General features: G+C 47.1%; 7 protein-coding genes across 8 annotated transcripts in view; 4 read left to right on the top strand and 3 right to left on the bottom strand.

Annotated features, from left to right (window-relative positions):
• The window catches only part of LOC128277633 (dynein beta chain, ciliary), a 17,499-nt gene extending 11,408 nt beyond the window's left edge, over positions 1 to 6,091 (top strand). The window contains exons 17-26 of the mRNA XM_053016117.1: positions 1 to 38; positions 225 to 381; positions 645 to 1,994; positions 2,088 to 2,257; positions 2,329 to 2,826; positions 2,898 to 3,579; positions 3,648 to 3,964; positions 4,036 to 5,452; positions 5,531 to 5,812; positions 5,930 to 6,091. The exon at positions 1 to 38 is cut by the window's left edge and continues 324 nt beyond it. Of these exons, the coding sequence (XP_052872077.1) occupies positions 1 to 38; positions 225 to 381; positions 645 to 1,994; positions 2,088 to 2,257; positions 2,329 to 2,826; positions 2,898 to 3,579; positions 3,648 to 3,964; positions 4,036 to 5,452; positions 5,531 to 5,812; positions 5,930 to 6,091 (5,073 nt within the window). The remainder of the gene's footprint in view (positions 39 to 224; positions 382 to 644; positions 1,995 to 2,087; positions 2,258 to 2,328; positions 2,827 to 2,897; positions 3,580 to 3,647; positions 3,965 to 4,035; positions 5,453 to 5,530; positions 5,813 to 5,929) is intronic.
• A 525-nt stretch (positions 6,092 to 6,616) lies between these two features.
• LOC128278807 (zinc finger protein 480-like) lies at positions 6,617 to 9,055 on the bottom strand. The gene has a single exon (XM_053017535.1). It carries the CDS (start codon positions 9,053 to 9,055, stop codon positions 6,617 to 6,619), a length of 2,439 nt encoding a protein of 812 aa, XP_052873495.1.
• Positions 9,056 to 9,431: 376 nt separating this feature from the next.
• Positions 9,432 to 9,766, top strand: LOC128268206 (cx9C motif-containing protein 4). The gene is made up of 2 exons (XM_053005241.1): positions 9,432 to 9,548; positions 9,631 to 9,766. Exons 1-2 carry the CDS (start codon positions 9,482 to 9,484, stop codon positions 9,738 to 9,740), a joined length of 177 nt encoding a protein of 58 aa, XP_052861201.1. The 5' UTR covers positions 9,432 to 9,481; the 3' UTR covers positions 9,741 to 9,766.
• A 204-nt stretch (positions 9,767 to 9,970) lies between these two features.
• Positions 9,971 to 10,246, top strand: LOC128268205 (uncharacterized). The gene has a single exon (XM_053005240.1). It carries the CDS (start codon positions 10,049 to 10,051, stop codon positions 10,244 to 10,246), a length of 198 nt encoding a protein of 65 aa, XP_052861200.1. The 5' UTR covers positions 9,971 to 10,048.
• A 115-nt stretch (positions 10,247 to 10,361) lies between these two features.
• Positions 10,362 to 11,760, top strand: LOC128277634 (GPI mannosyltransferase 1). 2 transcript variants are annotated; one of them, XM_053016120.1, is made up of 2 exons: positions 10,362 to 10,603; positions 10,676 to 11,760. In XM_053016120.1, the coding sequence occupies exons 1-2, from the start codon at positions 10,362 to 10,364 to the stop codon at positions 11,694 to 11,696; spliced, it is 1,263 nt and encodes a 420-aa protein (XP_052872080.1). In that variant the 3' UTR covers positions 11,697 to 11,760. The 2 variants fall into 2 exon arrangements, with proteins under 2 accessions (XP_052872080.1, XP_052872079.1); XM_053016119.1 differs by having other exon boundaries at positions 10,362 to 11,760.
• Positions 11,601 to 12,626, bottom strand: LOC128277635 (uncharacterized). The gene is made up of 3 exons (XM_053016121.1): positions 12,398 to 12,626; positions 12,154 to 12,329; positions 11,601 to 12,094 (listed from the first exon to the last, which is right to left on the bottom strand). The coding sequence occupies exons 1-3, from the start codon at positions 12,608 to 12,610 to the stop codon at positions 11,986 to 11,988; spliced, it is 498 nt and encodes a 165-aa protein (XP_052872081.1). The 5' UTR covers positions 12,611 to 12,626; the 3' UTR covers positions 11,601 to 11,985.
• Positions 12,627 to 12,823: 197 nt separating this feature from the next.
• On the bottom strand, positions 12,824 to 15,024 carry LOC128278473 (dnaJ homolog subfamily C member 11). The gene is made up of 6 exons (XM_053017203.1): positions 14,900 to 15,024; positions 14,117 to 14,798; positions 13,848 to 14,055; positions 13,662 to 13,778; positions 13,135 to 13,591; positions 12,824 to 13,067 (listed from the first exon to the last, which is right to left on the bottom strand). Exons 1-6 carry the CDS (start codon positions 14,966 to 14,968, stop codon positions 12,918 to 12,920), a joined length of 1,683 nt encoding a protein of 560 aa, XP_052873163.1. The 5' UTR covers positions 14,969 to 15,024; the 3' UTR covers positions 12,824 to 12,917.
• Positions 15,025 to 25,336: the final 10,312 nt, after the last annotated feature.

Here is a 25,336-nt window from a genome sequence, read left to right as displayed (position 1 = left end):
CTGGTGCTCTTTGAAGACGCCATGATGCACGTTTGCAGGTAGGGTACATGATTGCACGAGTGCACTCTCCGAAGACCGCGCCCCCGCCGTGTGGTCAGGTTGGGAAGATGAGTCGCGTACAATCCAGCCATCAGCCCCATACCTTACCACAAGCAATCTGCACGCCGTAGACCAACACGCCGTACAGTACACGCAGGCAGTAACGATTTTATTCTCACGTCTAGAATCAACCGAATATTGGAGTCGCCCAGAGGTAGCGCACTGCTGGTGGGTGTCGGTGGCAGTGGCAAACAATCCCTGAGTCGATTGGCCGCCTTCATCTCCAGCTTGGAAGTGGCGCAGGTGCAGCTGAAAAAAGGCTACAGTGTCGTTGACTTGAAGGTTTGCTAAACTGTACGGAAACGTACGGAAACCCCGTTTTCTAGCCTCCTTGCGGTAAGCGAGATAGCTAAGCGGTTCACGTTTTACGACGGTATAGTGCGCGCGTCAATGGCCCACCGCAAGTTAGTGGGCCCCGAAGGTCCGGTTTCGACGGATTTAGCTATCGTGTTACCGAGAGGAAGGCCCGCGCCTAATCGCAATCGATCTAATTCCGCGTTCTTCCGAACGCTTCTGCCGCGTGTTTTGACGTGATTGTGTTTCAGAACGAGCTCTCCGGACTGTACCTGAAGGCCGGGATGAAAAACGTCGGTATTATGTTCCTCATGACAGACGCACAGATATCGAACGAAATCTTCCTAGTCATAATCAATGATTTGCTTTCGTCGGGCGAAATTCCCGACCTGTTTCCGGACGACGAGGTCGAGAACATCATATCCGGCGTGCGCAACGAAGTGAAAGGTGCCGGGCTGGTCGATACGCGCGAAAACTGCTGGAAGTTCTTCATCGACCGGGTGCGCCGCCAGCTGAAGGTGGTGCTCTGCTTCTCGCCCGTCGGCACGACGCTGCGTGTGCGCTCCCGAAAGTTCCCCGCCATCATCACGTGCACTCAGATCAACTGGTTCCACGAGTGGCCCCAGGAAGCCCTGATGTCCGTATCGTTGCGGTTCTTACAGGAACTGACGGTTCTGCCAGCCGAATGCAGGGACTCCATTGCGCGCTTCATGGCGTACGTGCACACGTCGGTCAACTCGATGTCGAAGGTGTACCTGCAGAACGAACGGCGGTACAACTACACGACCCCCAAGTCGTACCTGGAGCAGATCAGTCTGTACGACAAGCTGCTGAAGGAGAAGCACGGCGAGCTCCGGAAGAAGGTGGAACGTCTGGAGAATGGCCTGGAGAAGCTGCGGAACACTGCGGATCAGGTGGCGGCCCTGAAGCAGAAGCTGGCCGTGCAGGAAATCGAGCTGAAGGAGAAAAACGACGCGGCCGATGCGCTGATCGAGATCGTCGGTATCGAGACGGAGAAAGTGCAAACGGAGAAGGCGATCGCGGACGAAGAGGAACAGAAGGTGGCCGTCATCGCGGAGGAGGTCGCCAAGAAGCAGCGTGATTGTGAGGAAGATTTAGTCAAAGCTGAGCCAGCTTTGTCCGCAGCTCAGGAGGCCCTGAACACACTGAACAAGGCCAACCTAACTGAGCTGAAGTCGTTCGGTTCACCGCCGGGTGCAGTGACGAACGTCACTGCCGCTGTCATGGTTCTGCTGGCTCCGAACGGCAAAATTGCGAAGGACCGAAGCTGGAAGTCGGCCAAAATAACGATGGCGAAAGTGGACACGTTCCTCGACTCGCTGATCAATTACGACAAGGAACATATACACCCGGAAATTATCAAAGCCATCCAGCCGTACTTGAAAGACTCCGAGTTCGAGCCCGACTTTGTGCGGTCCAAGTCGGCGGCGGCGGCCGGGCTCTGTGCCTGGGTTATCAATATCATCAAATTTTACGACGTGTACTGTGACGTCGAACCGAAGCGGCGCGCCCTGGCGGCAGCCAACGCCGAACTGACTGCATCGCAGGAAAAACTGGCCAACATTAAGAGAAAAGTTGCGGTACGTTAGCCGCCCTACTGCCGCCCACTGAAAGGGGGGTCCTTTAGCGTTGACAATTAATACTGCCCCCTTTTTGCGCCATCTTCTTCGCAGTCGTTAGAGGAACAGCTGGCCAAACTGACGGCGGACTTTGAGAAGGCCACCGCTGACAAGGTACGCTGCCAGCAGGAAGCGGATGCCACCCAGGCGACCATCCAGCTCGCCAACCGTCTCGTGGGAGGGCTTGCTAGCGAAAACGTCCGCTGGGCAGAAGCTGTTGCAGAGTAATTTGTTTCCACCCTCTGTGTTTAACCACCGCCGGGGAGCCACCACCTTACCCTTATGTCTTTCGCAGGTTCATGCAACAGGCCACCACGCTACCGGGAGACATTTTGCTTGTGACGGCATTCATCTCGTACGTTGGGTGCTTCACCAAGCAGTTCCGGCTGGATATGATGAACAAAATGTGGCTACCGTTTTTGCGTGCACTTGAACCGGCCGTACCCATCACAGACAGCCTTGATCCGCTCCGTTTGCTAACGGATGATACGCAGATAGCCACCTGGCAGAATGAGGGCCTGCCGAGCGATCGAATGTCCATTGAGAATGCGACCATTTTGTCCAACTCCGATCGCTGGCCACTGATGATTGATCCACAGCTGCAAGGCATCAAGTGGATCAAGCAGAAGTACGGTGATACGCTCAAGGTTATTCGTCTGGGGTCCAAGGGTTACTTGGAGGTGCTGGAAAAAGCTCTGGCAAAGGGTAGCACGGTATTGATTGAAAACATCTCCGAAAATGTCGATCCCGTGCTGGATTCACTGCTTGGGCGTAACCTGATCAAGAAAGGACGGTATGACGGTACCATTTACGTGTCGGCCATCGGCAAGCACACTCACGCATCGTTTACTCTGTTCTCGGCAGGGCTATTAAAATCGGTGACAAAGAGGTTGAGTATAACCAAAAATTTCGACTCATTCTTCAAACCAAGCTGGCCAATCCGCACTACAAACCGGAGATGCAGGCCCAGACCACGTTGATCAATTTCACCGTCACCAGGGACGGTCTGGAGGACCAGCTGCTGGCGGAAGTGGTCAAAGCCGAACGGCCGGACCTCGAGGAGCTGAAGGCGGATTTAACGAAGCAACAGAACGATTTCAAAATCATGCTCAAGCGGCTGGAGGATGATTTGCTTTCCCGACTGTCATCGGCCGGTGGCAACATTCTCGGCGATACGGCGTTGGTTGAGAATTTGGAAACGACCAAAAAGACGGCCGCGGAAATCGAGGAAAAAGTGTCCGAAGCAAAGATTACGTCGAAGGAGATCGACGAAGCCCGGGAACACTATCGCCCGGCGGCGGCCCGGGCCAGCTTGCTGTACTTCATTCTCAACGACCTGAACACCATTAATCCGATTTACCAGTTCTCGCTGAAGGCGTTTAGCGTCGTGTTTCAGAAAGCGATCTCCAAGGCGGATGCCGCCGAAGAAGTGCCGCTGCGCGTTCGAAACCTGATCGATTGTATTTCCTTTTCAGTGTTTCAATACACGACCCGCGGGTTGTTTGAGTGCGACAAGCTGATTTTCATGTCCCAAATGACCTTCCAGGTACCGGCGCATTTGTACCATCGCCCCCCGGGCGATGTCGGTATTTTAGCACCGTTTTTTTTTTGTAGATTCTATTGATCAACGAAGAAATCACGCCGGCCGAGCTGGACTTTCTGTTGCGATTCCCGATCAAACCGCACGTCACGTCGCCGGTCGATTTTCTTACCAACACCGCCTGGGGCGGTATCTGCAGTTTGGCCTCGAAGGACGAATTTCGTAACCTTGACCGGGACATCGAAACGTCGTCGAAGCGATGGAAGAAACTCATCGAATCCGAGTGCCCGGAGAAGGAAAAGTTTCCGCAGGAGTGGAAAAACAAAACGGCCCTACAGCGCCTGTGTATGATGCGTGCACTGCGCCCGGATCGGATGACGTACGCCATGACGTGAGTAGCGCGTTGCACTGGCGGGGCTTTATGTGACTCACGGTGTATCCACGGTTGCCCCCTTCGTTTAGGGATTTCATAGAGGAAAAGCTGGGCGCCCGATACGTTGAGAACCGCACGATGGAGTTTGCCAAGTCGTTCGAGGAAACTAGCCCCTCAACGCCGATATTCTTCATCCTGTCGCCCGGTGTCAATCCGCTGAAGGACGTGGAAACACTGGGCAAGCACTTGGGCTTCTCGGCTGACAACGGGAACTTCTATAACGTATCTCTCGGCCAGGGCCAGGAAGTGGTGGCCGAAGCGGCAATGGATAAGGCCGCGTCCTCTGGCCACTGGGTGATTTTGCAGAACATTCATTTGGTCAAAAAGTGGCTGCCGGCGTTGGAGAAAAAGTTGGAATTCTACTCCGAAGGTTCGCACGAGAACTATCGTGTTTTCATGAGTGCCGAACCGGCAGCTACGGCTTCGGCCCATATCATTCCCCAGGGCATTCTGGAGTCGTCGATCAAGATCACCAACGAGCCGCCGACCGGCATGCAGGCCAACATACACAAGGCGCTCGATAACTTCTCCCAGGAAACGCTGGAAATGTGCGGCAAAGAGGCCGAGTTCAAAGTAATCCTTTTCTCTCTGTGCTACTTCCACGCCGTCGTCGCCGAGAGGCGCAAGTTTGGACCGCAGGGTTGGAACAAAATTTACCCGTTCAACGTGGGAGACCTCAACATTTCCGTGTCCGTGTTGTACAACTATCTGGAGGCGAACACGAAAGTACCGTGGGAAGATTTGCGCTACCTGTTCGGGGAAATCATGTACGGCGGGCACATCACCGACGATTGGGACCGGCGTACGTGCATCACCTACCTGGAGGAGCTGATGCAGCCCGATCTGGTGGACGGAGAGCTGTTCCTGGCGCCGGGATTCGCGGCCCCGCCCAACACGGATTACGCCGGCTACCACGCGTACATTGACGAAGCAATGCCGCCGGAATCACCTTATCTGTATGGTTTGCACCCAAACGCTGAGATCGGTTTTCTCACGACCACCTCAGAGAATCTATTCCGGACGGTGTTCGAAATGCAACCGCGTGACGCCGGCTCCGGCTCCGGGACGACCGTGACGCGCGAGGACAAGGTGAAGCAGGTGCTGGACGAAATCATGGAGAAGCTGCCGGAGGAGTTTAACATGCCGGAAATCATGGGAAAAGTGGAGGAGCGCACACCGTACGTGATCGTAGCATTCCAGGAGTGCGAACGTATGAACTACCTTACCGGTGAGATTAAGAGAAGCTTGAAAGAACTTGACCTTGGTATGAAGGGCGAACTCACCATCACGTCCGATATGGAAGATCTGGAGAATTCTCTCTTCCTTGATCAGGTGCCTACCGTATGGGCTTCTCGTGCCTACCCTTCGCTGTTAGGCCTCACCGGGTGGTTCGTGGATTTGCTACTTCGCCTACGTGAACTCGAGACGTGGTCTGCCGATTTTGTGGTACGAGTCGTCGTACATATTTGCCAATCTTGCTCCTGTTGCACTCAAACACACGCCGCCCTTTCTGTTCACCCACAGCTCCCCATTTCCGTGTGGTTGGCCGGATTTTTCAATCCACAGTCGCTGCTAACAGCCATCATGCAGTCGACGGCGAGAAAGAACGAGTTGCCGCTCGACAAGATGTGCCTCCACTGTGACGTGACCAAGAAGCAAAAGGACGACTTTTCGGCTGGTCCCAGGGAAGGTGCCTACGTCCATGGTATATTCATGGAGGGAGCGCGCTGGGACACTCAGCAGGGCATCATCATGGAGTCGAAGCTGAAGGAACTCTACCCCCAGATGCCGGTCATAAATATTAGGGTAATGTGCCCAACAAAACGCCACCGCTTGCCAGCGGGAAGGATTGGTTTCAATCCTGAGCCTGACTAATAACCTTTGTTTTCGTTCCCCTTTTTGATTCCTCCCCGACCTCACCAGGCACTAACCCAGGACAAGCAGGACCTGCGAAACATGTACGAATGTCCGGTCTATAAGACCCGCACGCGTGGCCCAACGTACATTTGGACATTCAATTTGAAAACCAAGGATAAACCAGCCAAATGGACGCTCGCTGGTGTTGCTTTATTGTTACAAGTTTAAACTGTTTGCCTTTCATTAGCGATTCGATTAGAAGGAATTTTGAATAATAGAATGAACGTGTGTTTTGTTGCACCATACGCAAGTACAAAAGCCCTCTACGGACATTTCCAGTCGTTAATTTGGTAGGGTTTCGTTTTCGCCAATGGCATAATAAAACACCAGCACCCGTAGGCACTAGGCAATGATGTGTGTTCCGAGTTGTTGATGATTTGTTGCTATTATTTTTCAGAATTACTCCAACAGAACTTTGCGCCCCAGAACATTCAATGCTTCATATATGGAAATTATAGCCCGTTATTACTGTGAACCAATTTAGCAGTTTATTTAGCGAAGTCAAATGGACGCCTGGGAAGGTTTGAAAAGAAAATACGATACCAAATATTCCTACATTATAATACATAAACTACAAGAAAATTCTTTCAAATAATCAGTGAATATCTGTGATACAATTTGCAAATTACATTGATTCACTGCATAGCATAACTTTTATTATACAAATCATGACCAATCAAACCACGTTTAGAGCTATTTTTCTACCAGAATGATGTTTTGTGTAGCTGCTGGAATAACAATAGTTCCATCTTCCCCGTTTGTGGTGATAGTTTGTGGTAAATCTGTCAGAAAAGATCCATCGGAAAGGACATCGAAAACGGTCGCATTTTCTAAGGCACTTTGTGCAACAGAAGGCATCACAAGGATGCCACCACCCGAAGATTGCGGGTACGTGAAGGCGTTGTGACGGTGTGTTTCCTGATTAACCGCAACATTGGTACCAGAAGACGCAGCCAAGGCCAAGCTTGTATGCGTCCCAGTTGTCGGTTTGGACAACATTTCCTTCGCTCTCAACATATCGCCCACCGTAGGCTGATGGGTGAGCGTGTGCCGACTGAAGGACTTCTTATCGGCGTACTTTTGACCACACGTATCACAGCTGTACGGTTTTTCGCCCGTGTGTGTACGCATGTGTATCTGTAGGTGCCGCTGTCGGATGAATCCTTTCGCACAAACGCTACAAACGTGCTTCTTATCGGCCCGATGCACCATCAGGTGTCCATAGTAGGTCGAGGCGGTTTTGAACGATTTTCCGCAAGTTTTGCACACGTACGGCCTGGCCCCGGTGTGTGTGTTCTGATGATCTTCAAAATCCCGCAACTGGCATATCCGAATGCCACAGTAACTGCACTGGTACCTCCTATCGTGTTGGCGCTTGTGCGAGTGATACCGAACAGCGGAATCAAACTGAAGATCACACTCCTTGCAGTGGAAGAGCCTGGGCGCTCGCGATACTCTATTGCTTCGCTTACCTGTGGCGGACACGTTTGGTTCGTGCGATTGCTGGTGTCGCTTGAGTCCTGCATTCAATCGGAATCGTTCCCCGCAAACGTCGCACTCGAACGGGCGCTCTAGGCTGTGATAGCGGCGGATGTGCTCGATGAGATTCGATCGCCTGTTGAACGACGCAGCACAGAACGCACATTGGTTTGGTTTTTCGCCCGTGTGCGTACGCATGTGAGCCTTCACTTCGTATGCGGACGATAGTATTCGACCGCAAAGTTTGCACCGCAATGCCTCCGGATCGTCGTGGATCTTGCGGTGATACTGGTAGCTGCGTTTTGACGAAAAATCCCGCTGACAAACGTCGCAAGTTATGTTTACCGCTCCACCGTGCTTGATATCTTCGTGTAGACTGCGCGAACCGTAGCTATTGAAGCGAACGTCACAGAAACGACACTTTAACGGTTTCCGATGCATAAGGAAATGTTTGTTTAGCGAGGCTAGGGTTTTAATGATGACTTTTCCTCGTACGCAAAGCTGGCACTGGTAGGGCAGCATCGACAGGTGGGTTGGCATATGCTGATCGCGATCCTCTAACGTCTCATGCTCGACGTCGCACACGAAGCACTTATTTTTCGTATTCCGCAACTCGCGCATAATGGAATAGGTCGACTTGTATGGGGCAAAATGTTTTAGCTCAAAAGCTTGCTGCTGAGTGTGGTCCTCTAACTCAGTTTCAGAACATTCTCTCCCATCGATATCCAAAAAGTGATCATCAACCTCAACAGTGTGCAAATTTTGCTCAATGTCTTGTTCTTCGATCTCCAATTCTATGGTTGTACTCGTCATAGTTTTCTCATTATCGAAGGACTGTAAATGATGTTTGGCTTCTTCTCCGTCGATTGGGTCTTCTAGATGTTCTTCATGAGACCCCAAGTCAAGTTGGTCTTCTTCCAACGATTCTTCAGTCTGATTCGGCGAATACGGGTGTAGCTTTCCCGCTGCTTGCTCGCTGATGTCATCGTATTTGTTCATAATGGTCTCCAGCTGCGACCAACGTAGTAGCCTATCGTCTAGCCCAAGAATCCATCGAAGCTGCTCGGCTCTTTGCTCTTCATCACAGAGGAATAATCGTATCTTTAGGTCGCGGTACACCTGAAGACTATTTCCCACTTGTATGGGAAGGTGGTCGTCCCTGACGATCACGGTGAACAGATGCACAACATCACGACTCAACAATAGTATCCACTTGCAGTGCTGGAGTTTTTCGTTCACGTGATCCTTGAAATTTTCAAAATTTATTATGCAATCTTCGAGGATGTGCTCGGCCGAGGATATAGTCTGGCATTCGATTTGACTTGATTTGGTCGTCCTCGTCGTTCCTCCGCTGGATTTGGGTGCCAATTTTGATTGAACATTCATAAGGTTATCACCGAATAACGTTGGCACTGCATTCTGCTTTAGTTTCGCGGGTTTATCGTACTTGAGAATATCTTCAGGGTGGAAGTGATTGATGCAAATGCACGCCTCTTTCGAGGGAATCCAGTTTGTTTTCGGAACGGCCTTTATCCAACGTTCTCTTAGTGTGGGATCGCGCGGAAACTTGAACGTACTAATACCGGCATGTCCCCTTTTAATGATGGCATCGTAGTTTGAACAGCAACGCGGAACGCAGCACTTTCTTCCCATTGCGAGGGTCGAAATATTCACTCTTTTCACATTCGGTACCGGTTAACTGAGATGTTTTTGAGATTAAGCAGCAAACGAATTTCGTTGCTTGTTTACAACTGACTGACGTTTGCTGTGTCGTGAACAGGGTTGCCAATTGAGGCCAACCTTTACTGCAAATGTTATCGACAGTTTTAAAACGAAAAAGCTACGCTTAATGATGAAATCTGTATGTTAAAGCTTCAAATAATTGTTTGCCTTTGAAAAACAATTCGCAATAACTACACATTTTCAGATGATGCGCTGGTCTCCGTTTGGAGTGGTGTACTTTATATTGTAAACGCGGGAGCACATACCGGCAACAACAAAACAATCCGTCAATATTTTTCTTACCTTCAGTCCGGTCGGCAAAAATTGGGTGTATGTAGAAAAGTTATTGGAAATTTCATGTCCAAGAGCAAATCGAAGGATCCGTGTAAGCCAGCAGCTTGTCGTATACAGACTTGTTTGAAAGGTACGCAAAATCTATCAATGCTCACTACGAATATGCAACAGGAAAATCTTACGTAACTTATTTATGCCTTTCCGTCCCGCAGAAAACAGCTTCGACGAGGTAAAGTGCTACGATGTCATCGACGAAATGCGCCAGTGCTGTCTGAAGTGGCACAGAGTGTCGCTTTGCTGTTCCGGAATACAACTGGACTGAGACTATAAAGCGGAAAAGGAAGTGGCGGAAAGAGAGAGAAGTAAACAAACGAACAACTAGGCCATGTCTACCGATCCTCGCCGCCCGTTACGAGTTCCCAAGCGCACTTGGATTCAAAGAAATCCCCGTTTGTTCAGCAATCTTGTGACCGGCACCGCTTTGCTGATCTTTTTCTCCAAACCATTATACGACGCGTTTATTGCGGAACCAAACCTGAGTGCAGGGCCACCGCGCGAAATCCGTTCCCTACGTATCGGGCCAAAGTAGTTTGCGGTTCATCGTAATTCTCTTCTGCAAGTCTCGCGGAAATGGAATCAGTGAAACGTGCTAATCAACGGCTCCGTAACTATCCTCTGCTGATGGCCAAGTGTTCGGTAGCGGCGGCTGCCTACGCTACATGCGTTACGACCGATCTTAATGTGGCCCATCGGTCTTGCGATAAAGAGTTTCACAACTTCAAAGAGTGCATGAGAAAAGCCGCTATCGATATGAAAACAAAACTATAGATATAGTGACATCATTGCACTAGAGTAGTTTGCCGAGGGCGTGGTAGTACTAGTCCAGATACCGTCGACAGGGACAATAAACGTAGAAGGTCCATCATCCCAGTGTGCAACAGCAATGACGTTCAAGAAGCATCTCATCATCAGCACGGTCGTGCGAGTTTTTCTAATATACTACGGCGAGGTGCAGGACAGTTTGTCGGACGTCCAGTACACCGATGTGGATTACCGAGTGGTCACCGATGCCGCGAACCATGTGCTCTCGTTTGGTTCCCCCTTTAAACGACACACCTATCGATATACACCACTGCTGGCGTACCTCGTGCTCCCAAATCTGTTGATCCATCCGAGTTTCGGCAAGTTCGTTTTCTCCCTCTTCGACATCTTTATCGGAGTGCTGATCAAATGGATCTTACTAAACTGCTATCGTAGCAACAAAATATCAATCGAGACAAAGCTGCTCAAGCTGGAAACGTTAAACAATCGCAACAAGTACTTGATCAAGCGTAAAAACGAAATTCTCAACAGCAACAATGAAGCGTTGCCTCAGAAGTACATTCGCATGGCGGAAATCAGTGCCTACTGCTGGCTGTACAATCCGCTCACCATGATCATCGCCACGCGGGGCAACGGTGACTGCGTATCGTGCTCCCTGGTACTGCTGTCGATCTACTTTTTCCTAAAAAATGGCCAATCAAATCTGCAACATTTCATCTCCGGCTTCTTTCTCGGTTTGTCCATCCATTTTCGGCTGTACCCGCTGGGATTTTGCCTCGCGTTCTATTTGGCAACTCTAAGCAAGCCCCCGGCAACGTGGAAGGACTATTTGCGCGCTGTTCTTCAACCAAACACACATCAGATTGCTCTCGTGTTGGGAACTGTTCTAGCGCTGGTCACCGCTACTTCGCTCTTTTACTGGCTCTATGGCTACCAGTTCCTGTACGAATCGGTGCTTTACCATCTTGTGCGCAAGGACACTCGGCACAACTTTTCGCTGTACTTTTATCTGCAATATCTTAGTACGACGTTCGAGGTGACGGCCCTCGAAAAGCTTTTGACCTTCTTACCGCAGTTGATACTGATCCTGATGCTTACCGTCCGCTATGGACAACATCGCCAAACGCTCGCTTTCGGTTTATTTGCCATAGCGTTCGTAATGGTCGCGTACAATCCGGTGGTCACATCGCAGTACTTCGTGTGGTTCCTGTCACTGTTGCCGCTGTGTGTAAAGAATTTTAAAAATATAGGACTCCGGAAAGCGGTCTTCATACCGGTGATGTGGTTCATATCGCAAGGCGGTTGGCTGCTTCCAGCCTACCTTTTAGAGTTCAAAGGCTGGAACACGTTCGAATTTATCTGGATACAAAGCATAGTGTTTTTCTTTTCCAACATTTTGATTCTTCAGATGCTTATCAGTAACTACGAAATTGCTTACAACTATAAGATAGATTAGATGATAGTAGACTCACGCACACCGCACGATTGAAAAATTTGTAAATAAAGATTTTTCTACAATTCACTTATCTATTTCATTTCTTCTTTTTTACCACGGTTACACGCGTACTGCTACGTTATTTTAAATTACTATGTGATGATCAAACAAAAAAGAAATGTGCGGTTCCTCATGAAAAATTGTGAAAAACATTGCACATAATTTTTAATGGTTCAAAGCTAAGCTAAAATTGACTAGAACATTGAACACGCGCACACCAAAAATGATTATCCGAAGTTGTGATTCAATTTTATCGATAAAGACTAAGCTGCTCTTTTAGATCTTCTTCGTCCAAATTGGAGCTCTCCGTTTGTTGTTTCAAAAGTTCAAATATTGCGGCCAGCTGTGCCCGTTCGATTCTGAAAAACACATAATTTGTAGTAAGTAATGGTTTTGACTTTCCATTCATTGTTCTTACTCTTTTTCCGCTTTCCGCTGCTCTTCGGTCAAGGAATTTTCGATTGATTTTAATTTTGCAGATTTCAACTGTCTCAGGGATTCGATGTGCATCCGCTCATGCATCCCATCGGCACTATCTTCACTATCGCTGGTGGGCGCCTCGTCAGCCGAGTCGTCAGTGGTGTTGGCATGTTCCTGATTAATGGCAAAAGTTGTTCCAGTTAAAGCATTCGCGGGCTTGCACGCCATAAAAGCATTCCAACCTGTGGCTGGCTGTGGCTACTGTTGTCGTTTGAAGTTGTTTTCTTCCGTGGCCTACCGTCGGAACTACTGGCACCATCATCGAGCGTTGCGGTACATCCGGTGATTCCGAAATACGCCGTGAGCAACACGGCAAAGATTGATATTGCCATGCTGAAGATGTAGAATGGCGAGAGATTTCTGGCATAAATTAGCAAATTTTCAATGTAATTCATTTTCACCAAAAGGATGTGTTTTGCACTTTCAAACAAAACAAAAACATTCTCGGTACATTTGCTGTCAAACGTACAAACGTCAAAAGAATTCATTAGCGTCTTTGAAGTTCACGGATGAACTTCATAAAATATTCATTAAATATTTGAATAAAGGACAAAATACGCGAAACGACTTGAAGCACGTGTTTTGCACCGCAAAAACACGACCGAGAATAATATTAGTTTATTTCGGAATCCCGAATCAACAACAATACTACTACCATGATCGATTTCCCATTCGCATTCTTTGGACTAGCTCGCAAAGCGTTTAAGCCGACGACTCCGAAGACACAGCCGGTAAATGTACCTCTTCTGCGTCGCCGAACACTGAACTGTGTGCACTGTTTCGGTATTCGTAATCAATTTTCAGTTGCTTTTCTTCTCCAAAGCACGGATCATAAAATCCGGGTAATTCACTCTGGAACAATAACCGATAAATAGCATGAAATTTTCGCATTACCGGCATATTGACCACTCAAACCTACCTTGCTGGATGTATATAGAGTCAACTGGGAGTCTTTTACGAGGCATTGGAGCGGAATCCTAACGTCGATTACGAACGGATTGTGAGAGATGAATCCCATTTCATCCGTTTCTTCTAGTGTCACGTTTTCCGCGTCGTTGAATTTGCCGTAAAGTGCCGATACGATCAGCAGCCCGTCACTTTTGCGTTCCTCTTTGCAAATGCGCCCGTACAGCGCACCCATTAGAGCAATGGCCGATTCGGCTTCACGACGCTTCTCGGCCATACGGGCACTGTTGGTTTCCTTAACCTTTTCGATGTTCTTCTGCTTCGTCGCCTCGTTCATCGGATCAAACAGCATCTTTTTCAGCACAAAGTACGTGAGGAGGGGTGTAACAGTGGCATAAAATATAGCCGCCGGGACTATCTCGTCGCTGAGGTGAATCGGGAAAAGGTACGTTTGTGTCGAACGGATGATCCTACCAAAGCATTTAGCAAGTATATTACGTTGAACAAAAACTTACAGCCCATTCATTACGGGGTACTTACTTTATCTTAAGCGTGACGCCCGACGGTACTCCAACGCAAACAGTCGCCGAAACTGCACTGTACTTGGAAACTTTTTTCTCCGCTCCGCACTCGGAAAGCACCCCGAATGTACCTCCCCTAAAAGTGAATGCAAATAGCGGGTTCAGCATACAATCCCAGGCAGGAGAAATCTTATAAATACTTTACTTTACGGCTATCCTCAGTTTTAGGCCCTGTTCAACTAGTTTCCGAGTGTACGTTGCGGCAATATAGCAATGCGGAATACCCAGAGTGGCATTAAGATTGTAATGATACTTTTCCGTATTCCTTTCAACCACCGTCGACATCGAATTCTGCAAACCAGCATTGTACGTTAGATATCCTAGGGTATGCTTATCCAACTGCACCGCGATGGCTAAAAAACAGATTTGTTGTTAAGGCTGCTGGTAACGATGGGAAACAAAGACATAACTCACTTCCGGATAATCCCGGTATGATGGAATTGGGGCGAAAGTGAAAAGTGGTACCACCGGTAAAGAATATCCGATTCGTGATATTCCGCGAACCTTTCGCTCCCAACACCGGACCATTTCCGGCCCCACAGTCCACTTCGAACCATCCCTTGTTGATTAGTCGCTTCCCTGAAAGCAAAAAGCTTCCACTGCCAACGCCATTCTGAAGGTGCAAGCTGCCGGCAAGCGTGGCGATTTCTGTGCGCGAAAGCGGTGCCTCTATCGATTGCGACATGCTCATGCCCGATACTTCGATGGACGGCAGCAAGCCGCTGTCGTAGAACTCATCATCGTAACGGCTGAAGAAATCCGTTGCGTTGATGTGCACGGAGATGTTACCCCTGGGATTGGTTTTCTGCTGTAAGCGACGATCCTCGCGGTCTCGCGCTAATCGCTCATACTCCTCTCGTATCTCCGAAGGTGTCTTCGTGCGGTGCACAATTTCCCATCCTTCGGTTTCCAGTCCTTTGACACCCAGCGAATCGTAGATGGCCCGCTGGTGTGGATCCGAAAGCACTTCGTAGGCCTTTTTGGTGCGATTGAACAGAAGCTCTGCCTTTTCTTTGTTCTTTCCATTGCCGTGCTTGTCCGGATGAAACACTCGACTCCAACTTCGATAGGCTTTGCTGATTTCCTCTTCTGTGGCCTAAAACAACATCGAGCACAGCGTGGTTTGTTGATGTAATCAGTCGCCCAAATTACGAAATCATGCCGCATTGATGGCCTAGTTTCGGCAACGATACTTACTGTTCGTGGCACATTCAACGTAGCGTAAAAGTCTTCTTCGACGTAATCAAGCTCATCGTTATCATCCATGACGAACCCAAATAGAATAAAGTTTCAATCTTCTAACCGGCTGCCTGATTGCCAGAGTGGACTTTCCAAAAACACACGGATTGTGGATTGTAGAGACCCTGCGGACGAGACGCATTGACAGATCGCTTGTTGTTTCGCTGTTGTTCATCCTCTTCTTGGTGCGTTCAGTGCTAAAGCTGTAGCGTAAATTTCTTCTTGTGACTGTAAAAACATGATGAGTCGTCCATGATCATTACGATTAATAGATGTTCTTACAAGATACATCTCGCTTCGCTTTAAGTAGAAAGAAATAGAACATTATTTTGCGCATTGTTGTTGGTAAAGTTCAAGTTATTTTTCAGACGAGAGCTCGAAAAATATTTCATTGCGCATCTCGTAGACATGATCTCTACTCTGTTGTCAAATATCCGTTTGCCGATGTCAACATTGTTTGAACGCGTATATACTCCTATCTCTGATTCTTCAGCGTAGAGTGAACTTAGCCCAATTATGACTCCAAAATTTGTTTTATTTGAAATCTCCGTTTAACAGAAAACATAACAAGTTACCCCGCAAAACATTTCCTGGTGATTTCATACGTTGAGAACGATTTTAAATAAATTCCGTTTCCGTAGAATATCAATGAACTAAATTAAACAATAACTTACTACAATGCAAATATCTATTGCATTTTTGTTTTATTTTATGGTTTTTTCAAAAATCTCGCTGGCACCAATTTCTGTGAGCAGTAAAAGAGCCTATCAATTCCGTGTATTATTAAATGGCTTATGGAAGGTCAAGAACAGTTACAAGTACACTTTTTAAAGTTGTTTTTCCGTTTGATAAGAGAAAACAAGTTTTTTAAGGGAAACTTTGCGCGTCCACGAACATTTAACAACGACATAGCACTTTGACATAGCCATAACAGAAACCATTCCTTCTTTGCCCCTGGTTTATATCTAGGCGCCAACAACGCGGATACTTATGGAAGCCATGCTCCGTTGATACGCTACTCGGTTTCAGCTTACCTATCTGCTGTTTGAAACGGGCTTAACCTGTTTGCTATCGGAAGTGCATTTGCATGTGGCGTGCGTACGAAATGGTCACCGTTCATTATTATAAAAGGTATACTAACTCCCCAACAGTGTCATCAGTTCCTGCTGGAGATTTGAACAACGGCGATCCGAACACGAGGCAGAATGGGAAAGAAATTATTCTTCTGTTTGTTTGGTATGTATTAATGTTCTACACGAAATAATCGGTTTAAATGTTTCTTGTGAAACAGTGTTTAACATTCGTTCCATTTCAGTAGTTGCACTAAGTGCACAACTATGCAATACGCAAGACACCGAATGTTATGCAGCGTGCCCTCATATTTACGATCCAGTCTGTGCCACGGATGGACGTTCCTTCAAATACTTTTCCAACAGCTGTCTTCTGAAAAGTCAAAATGAGTGTGAACCCAACAAAAGTAAGTTTGTCACACAAACGAGTATTTATTTGCAGTTCTAAAATATTGCATTTTTTATTCAGAATACCGTGAAGTGGACGAAAGCAACTGCAATGATAGTGATTGGCAGAAGTGAGTACCGGACACTGTCATATAAAAAATGTCACGATTCTGTAACATTCAAAACATCCTTTCATTTGTTAACACAAACATAATTAATAAAACTGTTTATAAAAATTAAACTATTCAATGGAGAGTCAATTAATAATAGCAACTGCTAGCGTCTATGTGCTTATGCATAAAGAAAGTATCGAAAATGTTTAAGTTTAGTGTACGCGAAAGTTTTATTGCTTGATTTTCTGCGATTTTTTACGAAAAACTTACGATTTACTTCCATTATATACAAAAACACGGTCTTATATTTGTACCGGTTTTCCGTTTAGCAAAGCATTTTCTAGTACATATAAAAACAAGATCATCTTACGAAACACTGAACCATCCAAACTGAATGAAATACTTGTATGTGTTTCTGAATTGATTCGTTGACAGTTTACTTTTCGGTCACCTCTTTCGTCCAAGAATTTTCAGCACGCACCATAATTTAAGTACTATGTTGGAAAATAAAGTCAGTAAAAAGTTGACGGGTTTAATCGTTTCACATTCCATCATCTACCGGGCGGAGCATTAGCTCAACACCTTGAAAACATGATAGGTTCCGTTTCCGCTTCGCTGGCTGTGTGGGACAAACAAGCACGTATTGACGTAAAATAAATTTTCTTCAATCAAATAAAACATACGCCGATAAATTATCTTAAATGTTTGCACAAATCTCTATAACGGGCCCGTAACCCGTGCCGCAAAAAGGTAGGGCCGACATAACGGAACCCCACTGGGGGAGGGTGGCAGCAATCGTCCTCACGCTTGTCGTAAAATTACACATATTCGAGGCACCCTGGCCGGCCGATACCTGTGTGCTGACTCAGCGCCCGCTGACTGGTTTAGGGATAGCCTGAGGCCCCGAAAGCTGCCCGAATATGTGGCACGTACATCCACTAAAGTCACCCCCACCGGGAGTTGCTTGAGTAAGGTATGATTGCGAATCACCGACAATCAACGACTTGGGAGCCGCGCTGTTTTTGTAAACGACGATTTCTGGTTTTTATTATGCTTTTCGTGCTAAACATCGTAACTAGGGTCGTAATAAGGGACAGGGCTTAATGCACATATGTCAGAACGCTTTGATATGGGTGGTACGAATCGAATTGTTTACTGCCAAAGAAAGGCTTGTCCGGAGAGCCGATAAACATTATCACGAGTTCCACAAGGGTTCCACATTAAAAGGAGCCTTTGTGCGTACATCGGCGAAAAAGAAATGTTAAGATAAAATAGGTAGAGTAGAGCGACGGCCGTTAGAGAAGTCAATTCCGTATCGAAAAGTGAAGACATGACGTTAAGGAACTACTTTAATCAAGATTATTCCTTTATAAATTCAAGTTCAAATGCTTAAAGTTCCGAAATGTAATCCTTGGTGCGTTCGTAAATTTCCTTACCAGTAATTTCTTACCTTAGTGTGATCGATAAACCGTTTTTCGCTATCCATCATGCTCTTGGTTTTTACAACTGTAGTTCCTTCTGCGATATTAGTTGGGCAGGTTTTCCCAACATTTCAGTTGTCGCGATATAATAAAAAAAAAGTGGGGCCGCTTGTTGAAGCCTTGTGTCCCATTAGGAAAGAGTTTTCAGTTTTTTCGTTCGCGATCTGATTCGCAGGGGTCGACGGGTATCGTTCGAAACATAATCGGGACTGTCGCCTACCCAATTTCCGATTTCTGGCATCGTTTCGGGACATTTTTTTTTCTTCTTCTGTAAGGTGCCAAAAGTTTCCATGCTCGCGGTGTGTGTACCACTAAAGCATTCTTAGGGTCCACCCGGAACTGCACTAAATGTGTATATGAATAGGCACCGCCAACAGAGTGTCCGAAACAGCCCGAATGAGAAATACCGTGTTGCAGACGTGAGGAAAGCAAAAATACGGTCGTTTAATGGGAAATTTATTTCTGTCGCCGGCCTGATTTTTTATGACCGGTGCCAAGTTTCCAAGTGAACGAACATGTAGGAAATGTTTCCGCATTGTCTCCGCTGCTATTGAATTGTGACGCATTTCTGTATTGAACCTTAGACGCCATAATTACGTCTGTGATTTGTGCCTTCAGTTTCCAAAAAACGATCCCTTTACATTTTGATGTATTATTATTACTCTTTCTAAAGTACAAACTGTCCGTCAGTTGTTTGATATTATTTTCAAATCGTTCACCAACAATCCATGACTGCGACAATTTTAATGCTTTTTGATACGTGCTGCTTCTTGAAATTGGAAACTTACTTCAAACAGTTTGCTGCTAGTGACATTACGCACAATAGTTTAAGCATCTTTCATCGTGAACAAATAAAAGTTCATTTATTCATCATTTTATGTAGAATACTCTTTTGACTAACAAGTTTGCGGACCGTCGCGGAAACAATGACTCGTCAACCTATTGCTACGAAACACAGAAGAGACGACTTTCTCGAAGGAATTCGGATCCGACCGGACCCGGTTCGCCCGGTTGGTAGTGCTCCCAACCGGGTGGGGGGGCCTTGGGGACAGTTTGCGAAAGGCTGAAAATCACTTTTTACCACTTAGTGCCATTTGACCTGGCCTGGACACGCTGGACACTGGCTTCTCTGGCCGAGGTTGCGTGGACAAGATGCGTTTGGCAAAGTTCTAGCTGCCGTCCCTACAGTTACGGGCCAGCATGCGTTGTGGGTAACAAATTGAAAAGTCGAAACCTTGACCGCTTGGCGTTGATAGGGCTGAGCAGCATGCAAATGGAAACAGAAATCAAATGCACACACATTAGCATCCGTGTCGGGGCATCCTGGGTCGGCTCGGCCACGATGTCTTACGGTGGGTGCCGTCGGGAGCCAGCAAACGAGCCCCCCGGCAAATCCGTTTTGGACAACCAAGACAACCCAGATGCGTGCTTTGTGTGCAAAAGGGAGAGAGCGACAGAGAGAGAGAGAGAGAGAGAACGCAGAACCAGATGGTATGGTCACGGGCTATAAGCGCTCTGGTGGCACGATTTATTATTAAGCTTAACGAGAAACCGACACCAACAACATCAGTGGCAGCTACTCACATTATGCCACGAGGTCATCGGTAGCACGTTTATGCTCCAGCGGCACGGCCAACACGGGCGACACGAGCGGCTGGCCACGAAGGGCAGCCAATCCTTCTGGACTCTTTTCCGGTGCCAGCCCGCTGCTGACCGGTAGAGATGGCCGGAAGGAAGCCCATAGCGCCGTGCCTCCGACAGCCCGTTTTGCCAAGTTGGTTTTCCTGGCCGGCGCCGACGATGCGTACGAGAACCAGATGTTAATCCTGTTTCCACAACCGATTTCTCAGTGGCACCCGTATAATGGCAAACATACAATCGACATCAGCTTACCATTCTGGAGCCAAGGGGCCCGCTGGGAATTACCACCCCCGTGGCTCTGCCCCCACCAGCCGTGAAGTCAACGTCGCCCGAGACCGGTGGCCCCGTGGTCAGGCTCAACAATGCAGCGTTGATTCTCAACGATTTGAAATCTAATCCGAGGAACTGTTAGAATCGCTTGCTGGCCACACGGCTGTATTGTTTCGGACCAGTAGGGGGCGAGCGTTTGTCGGCCATCGAAGAAACGTAAAAAGCGGACATCTCCGATTGAAGGATTCGATTGGACCATCGATTGAATAGTTATGAAAGTTCTTCGGAAGCCCCAGTTCAATCTCGGCAATTGGGCGCCGCTTTCCCAAGCGGCGCACGGACGACTACTGTCCGAAGGTTGGAAAAAGTTTCCCAAAGGATTCCAAATCGAGTGGTCCAACGGCTAGTTATTATGCGATAAACTAATATTTTATCAACCAAGCAGCCGTGGCGTCGCCCGAAGTTCTTTGTGATTACAATTCAAAATCAATAAGCTCGCAAACTTTTCAACCGTTACAAAGCGGGCTGGCCTGGGTCTTGCGTAGACTGTTGTCCCAAGAATAGTTTGAGATAGTGTTCCTCCGTCGGTGATGTTGTTGATAAGGTTAGATAACTTCTAGAAGAAGACTTGGTCATAGACGGGTTAGGCCGTAAACAAGTTCGATTTGACTGGCTTTGAAAGTGTTTATTTGCTGATGAATCGATTCGACGATGGACCGAATGTCTTGCTTAGTAGTGGAGGAATTCCATAGATAGCATATTGATTGAATGAACAGCGCAATATTTACAAAATAAATAAATATATTTTCTGAACAAATAAAACGGAAACGATGTGTGAGTGTATCAAATGGCGTGAAAAATTTCTACGCCAGATGTCTGGCGAGGGAACAATATACCCCCCGGGTTTATTCTTTAACCTTTTTAGTCAAACAATCAATCAATCATCCCATCAATAAACATCGAAAGAAGCGAAATTTTCTGTTCGCCTGCCACAAGATTAGACTCTAATCCGGTTTTTGGCTTATGTGGCTGCGCCCATAAAGGGGAGCATTATAATTTAGTGGTCACACCGTGTGTTAATCCTGCCTCGGATACTACCACACAGCGGCACACACACAATGTATGCACAAAATGAGCAAAGCTAACTCAACAGCCCGGGTGGCAGCAGGATCACACTTTTTTGCGGCACGCATATGAAACAACCGAGCCGAGCTTCGGAATCCTCGTGGAAACCAGTATGCCCAGGGTGTCCCCGTCCAATCCACTGGCCACCGCCGTGTGGGCCGGAAAGGGACGAGCTAGAAACTTTATGTATAGTTTTGTGGTGTTTTAATTCAATTTAAATAACGAGTTTTTCGCATTTGCTATCCGCAAAAATCCCTCTGATTTCACCCGCACGATAGCCGCTTTCCGTATTCTATTCCGGCCACCGGCCACCCGAATGGTCGTAACGAATAATGAAAGAAGAAAAAAAAAGGTACGGAAAGGTTGACAGACGGCATGTAGCGAAAAACTGTGGTGAAATTTAAATAAAAGTTTAATTTATTTACTTCTGTACCACTTGCTTTATAGGCCATTCGGTTTTGCGTTCGGAGCCCGGTGCCTTCCGGTGCCTTCCGGTGCCCGGTTTCCAGTTGATTCGCTGTGCACGATACTGTGACCGGACCGGGCTGACGGAGAGCGCGGGTGGTGCCTTTTGCTGTTCCCGCTGACCGGAAGTTCTGCACTTGATTATACCACAGAGCAATGAAACGGATGCTCCCGCAAATTCCGGCGCCAGATGGTGCTACCGGACTGCTGTGGAAACAATAGTGCGATACGCGGTGGATTAGAAGCTTTAATTTAATCTGAAATACTCCCACAAAAGATTAATGCCTTATTTGAAAAACCGGAACGAGGAACCTTCAATCCGCACCGGTGAACGTAATTTCACAACGTGCTGGCTATTATAAAGAGACTAAATCCGTGATCAGGTGTTGGCAAATATTGAGAGGAAGGCAGTAAATACAAGCCCACTGATAAGTAATACAATGAAGTAAGAAAAACTATTCAATCCATCAACCGCTGAAGCAGCCTCAAGTTGTGAGTCCATTTGCTTTGACAAACCTTGCAGAAGTCATGCGAAATTTGTAACAAAAACTAACGCAACCTGGTTCCTGGATTCCTGAAGATAGCGACACGGTGACGGGTTCCCATTAATGCTAACAACGAGAACCATAATTGCACCTCGCGCCAGGCAGGATCGGTCCAACCGTTCAGGTCGGAGCAACCTAGGCAAAGTTTACCGAAAACATCCGAGGTAATTTATGGGCCCATATAGCAAACAAAAGCATGAAAAAGCATCATCAGCTCGGCAGCTGGGTGGTCTGGCCGCCACCGCTGGTCGGATGATGATCTCTCGCTCCCACAATCCTTTCCTTCCTAGCACTGTTTCTTGCTTGCACTGGCACGAGTCCGCAAAACTGTGGCTGCTTTCGGGTGTTGACGAAGAATTTAATTACCGCCCAAATTAACTGCTCTCACGGATATATTAATCTAAATAAAGCGCGTAAATCTCAGCCTCCGGTGCCAACGGGCAAGATAGGCCAACGGAACGCGACGCTTTCCCAACTGGGCTTGGCTGCCCGAGGGTCAGTTGGGCTGTAGGATGCTGCATTCTAAGTGCATAACAGAACCGTTTGATGTCAGTCACTTTCAGACCATTATGAAGCTAATTCGCCTCCGGAATGACGTTTAACAGGATAACAAGATAAACGGATCATCAAATGGATGAAGCTCCCTGCGGAACCATCGCTCTGTGAAGGGACATTTGGAACTATATATTCTGAACTACATATTTACCAGTAAACCATTGAAAGTCTATCAAAAAATCTCACAAAATCAACCTTTCAATAGGTTTTTCTGATCACTTTTGGGGGCATTGCTGCCCAAGAATAAGTTATCAGCGCTCTCGTTTAATTTCGCTAAGGTCAAAAGCATGACCTGAACTTTCTTGGCCATCGGCATCGGTTGTTCAGCTTCATCGTTGTTTCGTTTTAATTTTTTTAACGAGCACACCGTCGGGTAAAACATCCTAAACCACAGTTCCTCCGACGGCGTCCTCTAGGAATGCAGCTGAAGGAGGTGATGTCCCGAAGTTGTAGCCAGCGTTGTATTTCCATCCAGTGCCCCGTGGTCTACTTACAGTCTACCCTTGTCAAAGTTGTCCGACAGGCGTGGATTGGAAATGGCTCCAGACAGTCATCCCCGGTCGTGTTGTTTGCGATTGCGTTCCATGTACTACAACTACAGCGTCGGACGCCGGAAAAATATGTTAATTTAATTCTATCCATTTCAGCTTTCCGGGCTTCCGGACTGCTGCGCCAGGCTTGGGCAGCGCTTCCTCGAGGCACCTGGTTCGAGCCGTTGCTTTCTTTCTTTCGAACGGGGTTTCTTCGACTCCAGACGGTAAGCATTTTATGCTTCTGAGCACTTACATGTGCCAGTGGGAGCAAAACAGTTCACCTGGAACTGGGTGGTGCGCCCCCAGCGGTGCCGGATATGATAGGATATTTGTAACGGAAGAAAATAAATTCATTCCTTAAAACCGGTCCCCTCTTGGCGTTGGTGGCCGTTCCCTAGAAGTAGAACATTGGCAATCATTATGATACGATTGACATCGATCCACTTTCCATAAATAATTGTCTTACATATTCAAAGTGGTAGCAGCTTCCGATTACGACATACATCATTTTCCTCTTTGTATTCATTTTCAATGCGCTTTTAGAATGCCATTTGGAATGCCTATCGTTTTTGTAAAGGTTGCGGAATCGAACCCAGGCCAGCTGCGTGACAACGACGAGCGTTACCGAGTATTCTATCATAGGGGACGTCGCTTCGATGTAGTAGATTTGGTTATTGAAACATAAAAAATTATTTTGGGGATTCCTAATTACTCTTCTCTTGTGTGGGAATAATGTTACTTTCAATTTACAGGTTGGCTGAATATGTTTCAGTGGCCTTTCCTTATGTCAAGTATATCAAAAATAAAACTGCAAAATTTTAATTCCATGCGGACTAATTGTCATTTAATGAGGTTGTTGTCAAAGTTGAAAAAATTAGAAAAAAAAACACCGAAAGTTCAAATTGAGGTGTTAAATAAAAAAACAAACAAATAAATATATACAACATTAAATAAAAAAAAAAAAAGAAAGTGAAGAAAGAGCACATTTCATAGAAACGGATCACAGTTACAAAACGAATAATTTGTGGGTATTGCAATACTACGAATCACGTTGTACCGTAAGATTATCGTAATCAAATATCAGCGATCAACTGTTGTTTTTTTTTCTTTTGTATTATAGAGACTTTGAGCTGTAATAGCCTAACATTCGTCTCTTTTTAATTTTAATTTTATTCAAATACCAGTTGTCAATCAGGGTTCCTGGGTGTTTGAAGCCCTGGTCTTTCCGAGAGACGTAAACTGGTAGGGGGTTTTGAAGTACAAGAGCCCCGACTCTGAGGGAGTCGGCAACTATGGGACGTAGGCAAGGGCTCACTAAGAAAAATGACTCTTTTAAAAAGTAACTGAGAAGAAGCTCAAACTCTGAGGGAGTTGGCGACTAAAACTGTTGTGTTTTCGATTAAGTTACATGATACAAGATAAGAAGGAACCCATCTTTGGCAATTTAGAAACATAAAGGCACGAACTGAAGTCGGTTATGTTTTTAAAAATATGCTTCAAAATGCTAGCGTGCCTATAGTGACCAACTCCGAGAGGTGTTTCAATGAACACGAATGACAAATAAATACGTTTCATGTGGTGTGGCGACCAGTGTGCGTTTCCGGACGCACGCGGCCACTCAACGGCAAATCAACCGCAATCAACCAAGCGTTTCAACTGCTCTCAATGAACACCTCGCGTCCCCACCGCGTGGCACGCAAGTCGTCCTTTTTGGCGGCTCATGCGCCGTTTCGTGATCAACATCCCCACCACTGAGTTCATCGTCGGTGTCGGTGAAAACACACGCTGTGCTGGCCGCAATCGAGCAAAATCTCAGTCTCGTGTTGTAATCGGCTCTGAGCGGTCGTTCAAAAAGTCCCTCGTCCCGCGGTCCGGTGCCTTCGCGTAGCCTATACACGCTCGATGGTGCCCGTTGTGCCCGCTGCTGCTAGCGGCCATTGGCAAGTGAAGGAAGCGCTCTAAATTTAGTCCGCGATTCCCGGAATCGACCGGAGCTAGCGAATCGATTTTGCAAACGTAGCCAGGATGCGGTGCGGTTTGACGGCGATCAAATCCAAAGACGGCTGTCGCGCCCACAAAATGTGTGTCTGATTGCTGTGGGTGCCAATGTTTATTTTTACGGTTCTGTTCACCAGTGCGTAACCCACGTCGGAACGTCGCAGTGTTCGCAGTTTTTCCCCCAGTGCTCCAGGTCCTTCCGGTGTGTGTGT

Source organism: Anopheles cruzii, chromosome 2, assembly GCF_943734635.1.
Source record: "Anopheles cruzii chromosome 2, idAnoCruzAS_RS32_06, whole genome shotgun sequence".
In the NCBI taxonomy this organism is placed as follows: Eukaryota; Metazoa; Arthropoda; class Insecta; order Diptera; family Culicidae; genus Anopheles; species Anopheles cruzii.
The sequence above is the reverse complement of the archived record's forward strand: the minus strand, read 5'-3'. Positions and strand labels throughout refer to the sequence as shown.